The sequence below is a fragment of the Ornithorhynchus anatinus genome, chromosome 21, assembly GCF_004115215.2.
Source record: "Ornithorhynchus anatinus isolate Pmale09 chromosome 21, mOrnAna1.pri.v4, whole genome shotgun sequence".
In the NCBI taxonomy this organism is placed as follows: Eukaryota; Metazoa; Chordata; class Mammalia; order Monotremata; family Ornithorhynchidae; genus Ornithorhynchus; species Ornithorhynchus anatinus.
In genome coordinates, this window is record NC_041748.1 from 20,398,465 (window position 1) to 20,407,444 (window position 8,980).

Consider the following 8,980-nt stretch of genomic DNA (forward strand, 5'->3'; position numbering starts at 1 on the left):
CTCTCTTTAAGGTCGGACTCTCCCCGTCTCGCTGCCCGGTAATAATAATGTTGGTATCTGTTAAGCGCTTACAATGTGCAGAGCACCGTTCTAAGCGCTGGGGTAGATAGCGGGTCATCGGGTTGTCCCACGTGGGGCTCACGGTCTTCATCCCCATTTTCCAGAGGAGGGAACTGAGGCCCAGAGAAGTGAAGCGACTCGCCCAAGGTCACGCCGCTGACAAGCGGCGGAGCCGGGATTAGAACCCATGACCTCTTGACTCCCAAGCCCGGGCTCCTTCCAGTGAGCCACGCCGCTTCCCTGACTGTAGCTTTACTGTACTCCTGCTCAGCCTTCACTCACTCATTCACTTGTATTTATTGAGCGCTCACTGTGTGCAGAGCACTGTACTGAGCGCTTGGGAGGTACGAGTCAGCAACAAATAGAGACGATCCCTGCCCGCGGCGGGCTCACAGTCTAGAAGGTCAACGATGACGGTAGGCGTTACGCGCTGACTATGCGCCAGGCACCGTTTTAAGCGCCGGGGTGGGTCGTCCCACGTGGGGCTCACGGTCTTCGTCCCCATTTTACAGATGGGGTGAAAGAGGCACAGAGAAGTGAAGTGACTCGGCCAGAGTCACCGGTAACGAGCGGCGGAGGCGGGATGAGAACCCCCGGCCTCTGACTCCCGGGATTTGGGGTTTCACGCGCCCCCCCCCCCCCCCAGCGCTCCCTTGAAGCCCCCCGTCGACCGGGTCCGACGTGTCCCCCGAGGAGCTCCCGGCGCTCGGTCGGTCCCTCGCCGACGTCCCGCTCTCTCCCCGCCTCGACCCCCACCGGCCCCGGCGCCCCGTAAAGGGAGCGGGGCCCTTCGAACGCTCCCCCCGCTACCTCGGGGGGAGAAACCATGCGCCTCGGTTATTCCGGGACGGGAAAGGGCGTAAAAAATAACCAGAGGGGATCCGAAATTTCCGCCCTCGTCTTTAATCTCAGAGCTTGAGGAAAAACAAAAGAAAAAAAACTCCGTGTATAAATAATTCCCTCGAATGGAGATGATTTCTCTGCACCACGTTTGCTAAAGAGATGATCTCGGGGACTTTGAGGTCGGATACCCGCGTCCTCCGGGGGGCAGGGGGGGACGGGGCGCTTTGATCCCTCCGCCGTCCCCCCCCCCCCCCCCCCCCCCCAAACCCCGGGGAAGAGCGACGGCTCTCCGGTTGCGGGACCGGCCGTTTCTAGCACGGCACTCACGGGCTACGAACTGAACGACACTGACAGACGACTACGGGCTCCCGAAGAGAAAACGCCGAGCGCGGCCCGACGCGGGGTTCGGGCGCCCCCGGGGCCGGGCGCGCGGTCACCTCCCCACCGCCCCGGCCCCGCCCCGGAAGGCCTGGGCCGCGGCCCGGAGTTTCTGGTAGGCCGGGGTGGGGGGCACGGGCGCTCCCCCCGCCAGCTGGGAGCGCGGAGGCGAGACGCTGAGGGCGGGGAGGGCCCCGGGCCGCAGAACGTCCAAGCGACGCGGAGACCTGGGTGGGATCGTACGAATTCCAGTTCGCCCAGGAGACGCCGACTCCTCCCTCCCCGGGGTCGGGAGCGGGACCGGCTGGGGCCCGGTCTGGCAGTGGGGTGGCGGCTGAGGTTGGCAGTGAGGAGAGAGGACCCGGCCGGGCGGCGGGCCCCCGAGACGGCCGGCGTGGCCGACGGGAACGCGTTCCGACGGAGCCGGCTTCCCGGGGCCCGGGTTCGAGGAGCCGGCGGCAGGGAGGGGGCTGCGGCCCGAGGCCCGGAGGGGCCGCGCCGTCGCGCGGGAGGGGGCCCGCGCGGAGCCCTCCGGCGAGGCCGGCCTCCGTCCGTCCCCGCCGCCGGGCCCCCGCGGCCCGGGCTCACCGCCCCGGGGCGAAGATGAAGTCGAGGGCCTGGCGCTCGGCGGCCGCGACGTTGGGGTGCCACAGGTCGACCGTGAAGACGACGCGGGGGCCCTCCTCCTGGGGACCTGGAGGAAGCCGAGGGCCGCGGGTGAGGGGCCGGGGGCGGGCGTCGGGCCGGAGGACGCGCCCACGCCGGCCGTGCCCCCCCTCCCCGGGGCGGAAGGGACCGTGTCTCCCCCACGCCGGGACGCTCTTCCCGGGATTCGGGACGGCGCCCCGCGCACGCCACCGACGTTGGAGGCACCGCCGTCCCCGCCCTGGGGGAGACCCGCCCTGCTAAACTGGGGGGGGCGGGGGGCGGCGGAAGGGGAGAGGGCGAGGCGGTGTGGGGGGAGATCCGCTTCCTCGGCATGCCGAGGGAGAGACGGACGCGGAGGAGGCGTCCGGAAGACGGCCGTCCGTGGCCCGCCCGTGGCCCTCGGGGCTCCGAGCGACAGGAACGACGATAACGAGGACGGTCTTCGGTCTCCGTCACGCGCTCGCCGGGGGCCGAGCGCCGTTCGGAGCGCCGGGGGTCGGTACGAGGAGATGGGTTTGTCCCGCGGGGGGCTCGCGGCCTCAATCCCCACGAGGGAACCGTGGCCCCGGGGAAGTTAAGCGGCTTGCCCCCGGCTCACGCGGCGGACGAGCGGCCGGGATCCGAACCCGCGTCCTCGCGGGTGGAGGCCGGGTCACCTCCGACCCGAGCGCTCGGGAGAGGATCCCCGCCCTCCGCGGGGCGGGGCGGGGCGGCGACGTCTCGGGCCGAGCGGCCGGAGGCCGGGCCTCCGCTAAGCGGGACCTCTCCCGGGCACGCCGTTTCTCTGAGGCCGTGAGCTCGCCCCCTCCTAGGAGGAGCAGGTGGGTCCCGCACGGCCGGCGTCGCCCTCCCCGCCCCTCCCACCCCGGGGGGCGCCCGAGGCCGGGCGCGGGGCCGGGGGGGGGGGGCCGGAGGGCACTCGCCTTCGTGGAACGCGGTGTGCAGGAAGGAATCGTCGAACAGCAGGCACTGGCCTTCGGCCCAGCACTGGGGCTCGCCCCCGACCACCAGCTCGCAGCCGCTCGGGGTCTTGAGACCTGCGGGGACGACGGAGGACGGAGGGGACGCCGGCGGCCGGGCCGGGAGGGGTGACTCCCTCCCTCCCTCCCCCGGCCGCGCCCCGGCTCCCCGCCCGCCCTCGCGCCCGCCCCGCCCCACGTACCCAAGTGGCAGCGGAGGCGGACGTTGGTGGGGCCGTAGTGCTCGGCGACGACGGTGCCGGGCCCGAGGACGGAGATGCAGGCGTTGCCGAAGACGTTGTTGCCGATGCAGGTGCGGAGGGTCCCGAGCAGGCGGAACGTCCGAGGGCACCTCCTGCAGTTGCGGGGCACGCGGACGCCCCGGCTGACCAGCGGGAAGGTGAGCCACTGGCCGCGGGGCGTGCCGTGGAGCCGCCAGCCCTGCGGCAGGCTGCAGTTGGAGAAGGCCCTGGCCAGCCGCAGGAACTCGGCCAGCACGGTGGGGAAGCCGCGCTCCAGCAGCTCCACGTCGTGCTTCTGGGCCTCCCGCGAGAAGTAGGGAGCGCTGGGCAGGTCCGGCAGGAGGAAGACCTCCGGCTTCTGGATGGCCGGCCGCCCGGCCAGGTGGCGGCCCCGGGCGCGCACGCCCTTGTGGACGCGGCCCATGCCGGCCCAGGAGTAGCGCCTGGCGTACTCCTGCAGGTGACGGTAGAGCCGGCGGTCCGGCCCGGCCCCGGCCGCGCAGCGCGGGCACCCGGGGGCCCGGCAGTAGGCCGGCTCGGCCGGGGGGCCCCCGCCGCCGGCCCCCGCCCCGGGCCCCGGGGCCTCCGGGCCGCCGGCCGCCGGGCCGCCGGGGGCCGGGGGGCGCTCGCGGCCCACGCGCCGGCAGTACCACAGCAGCAGGACCAGCAGGCAGGCCACGGTGGCCAGCGCCGCCGCGTCGCAGTCCCGCACCGACTGGATGCCCGTGGCCGTCAGCTCCCGCAGGCCGGCCAGGCAGCGGCTCCAGGGGGCCGGCCGCTCGGGCGGCATGTCGGGGCCGGGCCGGCGGGCGGGGCGGGGGCCGCTCAGCCCCCCCGGGCCCCGCGGGCGGCCGCGCCGGGCCGGGCCGGGAGGGGGGCCCGACGGGGCCGGGGACCCCGCCGGCCCGGCATGGGCCGGCCCGCGGCGGGACGGCGGCCCCGCGGCCGGATCTGCAAGGCAAGCAGAGGCCCGCCGGGCCCGTCACCCCGGGCGGTGACCCGCCCTTCCCGCCGACGCCCGGGGCCCGACCCCCGCGGCCCCGCTCCGCCCCCCGGACCGGGCGGGCGCACCCCTCGAGGCCGGACGGCGTCTCGGGAGAGCGGCGGGACCCGGACGGGGGGTGGGGGGGGGGGGGTCGGCCGCCTCCGGGGCGGGGGCGGGAGAGCGGGCCTCGGGGCCGGCCGGCCACCTCCGTCTCTCCTCTTCCCTCCCTGCTCCGGCTGCCTGACCCGTGTCCCGGGCGGGGGTCCTCGCCCCCCGACCCCCGGGAGCGCTTCGGTCCAGATCTTCAACCCCCCGCCCTCCCCCCCTCCCCGCGGCGTAAACGACCGGGATGCTCGGTGCCGTCTGTCGAGAGCTTACTGCGTGTCGAGCGTCGTTCCGAGCCCACCGCGATGGGGCGGGACCCGGTCCCCCTCCCACGTGGGGCCCCCCAGCCTCCACAGTCACGGTATCCGTTGAGCGCTTACTGCGCGCCGGGCACCGTACGGACCCGCCGGGGTCGATACGGGCGGATGGGGTCGGGCGCGGTCCCCGGCCCGGGTGGGGCTCGCGGCCTCCATCCCCGTCTTCCGGACGAGGGATCGCTGAGGCCCAGAGAAGGGAAGCGACTCTCCCGGGGTCACCCGGGACCTCCCGACTCCCAGGCCCGGCTCCACCCGCCGCTCCTCTCGTCCCGGGACCGCGTCTGACGACGGTATCCGTCTGGGGTGTCGCGTTTCCGCTAGACCGAGGACGATCGACTCGCCGCGGGTCGACCCGAGGTACTTACCGAGCGCTTCCCGTGTGCGGGGCCCTGACCGCGGCGCCTGCGAGAGTCCGCTCCGACAGAGTCGGCCACAAGGAGCGCCCGGTCTGATCGGGGAGACGGACGTTAGAGTAAAGAAATAATCATCGTGATGATGGTATCCGACAGCGATGATGACGTCGGTGTCGGTTAAGCGCTTACTGTGTGCCGAGCGCCGTTCTAAGCGCTGGGACAGATAAAGGGTGATCAGGTTGTCCCGTCTGGGGCCCGCGGCCTTCATCCCCCTTTGGCAGGTGAGGGAGCCGAGGCCCCGAGAAGTCGAGTGACTCGCCCGGAGTCACCCAGCTGACAGGTGGCGGAGCCGGGATTCGACTCCCAAGCCCGGGCTCCCTCCCTCCGCCGAGCCTCGATTTGTTAAGCGCTCCCTACGCGCCGGGGACTGCGCCGAGCGCCGGGGTGGATACAGAGCAAATGGGATTGGACGCGGTCCCCGTCCCCCGCGGGGCTTCACCGTCTCCGTCAGACGGAGAGGGAACCGAGGCCCAGAGAAGCGAGGCGAGTTGCCCAAGGCCGCCCGGCGGGCAGGTGGCGAAGCGGGGATTCGAACCCGTGACCTCCCGACTCCCAGGCCCTGGAGAAGCAGGGCGGTCTAGTGGGGAGAGCCCCGGGCTGGGTTCCAGTCCCGGCCCCGCCACCCGTCTGCCGCGTGACCCTGGGCCAGTCGCGTCACGCTCAGCTCCCCCGTGGGGATCGAGACCGAGAGCCCCACCTGGAACAGGCGACGGGAGCCGATTCGATTCGCTCGGATCCGCCCCGATGCTCAGTCCGGTGCCCGACACGTAGTGAGCGCTTAACGGACGGCGGCCGCGTTAGTGCCGTCGTTACCGAAACGGGGATCCAATCCCTGCTCTCCCTCCGACTCCGAGCCCCGTGCGGGACAGCGATTCGTTCGTTCGGTCCTATTTCTCGAGCGCTCGCCGTGCGCGAAGCACCGTACCGAGCTCCTCGGGACAGCGCGACACCGGCTCGGAACACGTAGTAAGCGCTCCCCGGATACCAGGAGAAAACATCCGAAAAGTAGACCCCCCAGCCCAGCCAAAGCGGCACAGCCGCCTCTGGCTTCCCGAGGTCTCCAAGCCGGGAGAGAGCGCCGGCCCCGCGTCTCCGGAGCGGGGGGGAATTCCGGGTCAGAGGGAGGACGCGGGAAACGGGGCGGCGGCGAGAGAGGGGAGACGGGCGCCCGGTAGGGGACGGGTGCTTTAAAGCCGACGGGTTGAGGACCCCGCGTCGGCCGCGGAGGTGGGTCCTCTAGGCCCTAAGCTCGTTGCGGGCAGGGACTGGGTCCGTTCACGGTCGCACCCTCCCAAGCGCTCAGCGCGGCGCCGCGCACGCGGCAGGCGGTCGCTACTTACGACGGGACGGACGGACGGACGCGCCGCCGGAGGGGCGGGAGAACGGGCGGGACGGCGCTTCCGAAGGGCGATCCGGGCGAGGCGGGGCCCGGGCCCGGGAGGTCGGCGAGGAGCCCGGCGGGGCGGTCCGGGCCGGACGGGAGAGGGAGGAGGGCGGGGTTCGGCGAGGCCGCGAAGGTCGGACGGGCGGGGTCCGGCGACAGACGGACGATGCGCGTCGAGTGAGAGAGAGGAGCGGAGGGGAAGGCCGAGGCTCCGGGCTCGCCGGGCGGGCGGGACGGCGGTGCCGGCGTCTACGGGGACGGCAGAGCCCGGGGAGGACGGGGTTCGAGGGGGCGGGCGAGGAGCCGGGGGGGGGCTCCGCCGCGGGGACCCCGACCGGGGGCCGCCGGGTGACCTCGGGCAGGTGGCTTCACCCGTGCGGGCCTCGGTTCCCTCGTCTCCGCGACGGGGGACGAGCGCGAGCCCCGCGCGGGCCCCGTGGGTCCGCGTCAGGGCCGGGGGCCCGGAGCGACGGCCGGCGCGTAGTAAGTAAGCGCTCAACGGGCAGCCCGCTTCTTATCCGTCGGGAGCCGGAGACTCCGGTGCGGGGGCGTCCGTCCGCCCCCCCGCCCCGTGGGCCCCGGGTCACCGGGGCTCTCCCGGGCCCACCCCCCCGTCCCCCAGCCCCAGCCGTCTTGGGGGGCGGGTCCGGGTGGGCGCTCCCGCGGGGGGGAGGAGGGGAGAGGGTCCCCGGCCGGCGGAGGCGGCCGACCCCCCCCCTTCCTCCGGGGCCGTGAGGCCGGACGGGAGAGGGGACGGGGTCGGGGGCTGCCGGGCCTTTTCTGCCGTGGGCAGCGCCCTTCCCCTCCCGCCCCTTTCCCCTCTTGCCCCCCCCCGAACCTCGGCCGGCCTCCTCTCCTCCTCCTTCCCTCATCCTCACCCCCTCCCTCTTTCTCCCAATTCCCTGCTTTTCCCTCTCTGTCTCCCACCCCCCACCTTCCCCACCCCGTCACTCGTTCCATAGTATCTATCGAGCGCTTACTCTGTGGGAGCACCGTACCAGGCGCTTGGAACGGACAGTCGGGCAACAGATAAGAGAGCGTCCCTGCCCATCGACGGGTTTACGGTCTAATCCTCCTCGCTCCTCAACCTCCCCGGACCTGCCCCTTCCCCGTCGTTCGGGCCTCTTGCGTCGCGCCCTTACGGCGTGCGGTGCACTGTACTGAGCCCCGGGGAAAGTCCGACGGGGCCACGGAGAGAGGCGATCCCTGCCCACAACGAGCCGACCGTGCGGGGGGAGGCGGGCGTGGATGGGAAGAGACGAAATGAGAGCTGTGGACCTGAGGGCCGTGGGGCCGGCAGAGCAGAGGGAGCAAGTCGGGGGGACGCAGAAGGGGGGGCGATGAGGAAAAGCGGGGCTCAGTCTGGGAAGGCTCCTTGGAGGAGATGGGCCTTAAACAAGGCTCTGAAGGGGGGGAGGGGGGAGAGTCACTGTCCGGCGGATTTGAGGAGGGACGGTCCCCCCCCCCGCGACGCCTCCCTTTTCTCTCCCTTCCCTGCCCCTCTCTCTCTCTCTCTTCCTCTCTGTCTCCCCCCTTCCCTGGTCCTCTCCTCCCCCTACCCTAAGACTCCCTCCCGCCCCAGCCTCTTCCTCCCCCTCCCTGATCACAACGACGACGACAACCATAATGCCAGCGGCCGTTAATAATAATGATAATAATAATAATGCCTTCCTCCCCCTCCCGCTCCTTCCCTCGCCCTCCCCTCCGCCCCCCTCCCGCTCCTTCCCTCCCCCTCCCATCGTCTTCCTCCTCCTCCAGCCTGCTACTAATAATAATGATGATGAGCAGCGGCAGAAGGAATAGCGATCCCTTCCTCTCCCTGAGCCTTCCGCCCCCCTTCCCCCCATCCCCTTCCCCCCCCTCCCCGGTCCTGCACCCCCCCCCCCGCCATCCTCCATCCTCCTCCCCCACCCACCCCCTCCTCCATCCCCGTTCCTACCTGCAGCCCCCTTCGGAGGAGGAGGAGGAGGAAGGGGAGGCGGTGCCCTCCCTCCTCCCCCCGGCCGGGGCTGGCTCCTCCGCTCCGCTGCGCGATGCGCTGCGCTCGCACAGGCAGCCCCGGCCGGCGGGGCGGGGCGGAGGAACTACAACTCCCACAATGCCGCGCGGGGGGCGGCGGACCACAACTCCCACAATGCCGCGCGGGAGTGGCGGACCTCGACTCCCACAATGCCGCGCGGGGCGGACTCCAACCCCCACAATGCCGCGCGGCGCCCGGCCCCACCTGAGGGGGAGGGAAGGACCTGTCGCCGCCATTTTGGAAACCAGGGGAACCGGGCGACAGGGACCCGTTGATAATGGAATAATCATAATCTCGGCGTCTGTTAAGCGCTTCATAGGTGCTGAGCGCTGTTCTGAGCGCCGGGGGAGAGGCAGGGTCGGCAGGTGGTCCCACGTGGGGCCCCCAGGCTTCATCCCCATTTTGCAGACGAGGGAACTGAGGCCCAGAGAAATGAATAAGAATAATGTTGGTGTCTGTTAAGCTCTTGCTAGGTGCTGAGCACTGTTCTGAGCGCTGGGGGAGAGGCAGGGTCGGCAGGTGGTCCCACGTGGGGCCCCCAGGCTTCATCCCCATTTTGCAGACGAGGGAACTGGGGCCCAGAGAAATGAATAATAATGTTGGTGTCTGTTAAGCGCTTAGTAATA

The 8,980-nt window shown here is 71.7% G+C and overlaps 2 protein-coding genes across 2 annotated transcripts; both read right to left on the reverse strand.

The window, feature by feature from the left end:
• Positions 1–943: 943 nt before the first annotated feature.
• Positions 944–3,925, reverse strand: ASPHD2 (aspartate beta-hydroxylase domain containing 2). The gene is made up of 3 exons (XM_029048710.2): positions 3,092–3,925; positions 2,853–2,966; positions 944–1,975 (listed from the first exon to the last, which is right to left on the reverse strand). The coding sequence occupies exons 1-3, from the start codon at positions 3,918–3,920 to the stop codon at positions 1,866–1,868; spliced, it is 1,053 nt and encodes a 350-aa protein (XP_028904543.1). The 5' UTR covers positions 3,921–3,925; the 3' UTR covers positions 944–1,865.
• A 526-nt stretch (positions 3,926–4,451) lies between these two features.
• Positions 4,452–8,590, reverse strand: LOC120638014 (cuticle collagen 2-like). Its single transcript, XM_039910079.1, has 4 exons — positions 8,559–8,590; positions 8,274–8,418; positions 6,291–6,583; positions 4,452–4,985 (listed from the first exon to the last, which is right to left on the reverse strand). The coding sequence occupies exons 1-4, from the start codon at positions 8,588–8,590 to the stop codon at positions 4,577–4,579; spliced, it is 879 nt and encodes a 292-aa protein (XP_039766013.1). The 3' UTR covers positions 4,452–4,576.
• Between the last annotated feature and the right edge of the window lie 390 nt (positions 8,591–8,980).

What these genes read in the sequence shown, in the direction of transcription:
- ASPHD2 (XM_029048710.2), bottom strand. Translation starts at nt 3,920, where the DNA reads ATGCCGCCCGAGCGGCCGGCCCCCTGGAGCCGCTGCCTGGCCGGCCTG. An exon ending in CCGCCTCCGCTGCCACTTGG is followed by an intron (nt 2,967 to 3,091) that starts GTACGTGGGGCG and finishes TCGTCCCCGCAG; the next exon opens with GTCTCAAGACCCCGAGCGGC. An exon ending in GCACACCGCGTTCCACGAAG is followed by an intron (nt 1,976 to 2,852) that starts GCGAGTGCCCTC and finishes GGCTTCCTCCAG; the next exon opens with GTCCCCAGGAGGAGGGCCCC.
- LOC120638014 (XM_039910079.1), bottom strand. Translation starts at nt 8,590, where the DNA reads ATGGCGGCGACAGGTCCTTCCCTCCCCCTCAG. An exon ending in TCCTCCGAAGGGGGCTGCAG is followed by an intron (nt 6,584 to 8,273) that starts GTAGGAACGGGG and finishes CCGTCCCCGTAG; the next exon opens with ACGCCGGCACCGCCGTCCCG. An exon ending in GTCCGTCCGTCCGTCCCGTC is followed by an intron (nt 4,986 to 6,290) that starts GTAAGTAGCGAC and finishes CTCCCCGATCAG; the next exon opens with ACCGGGCGCTCCTTGTGGCC.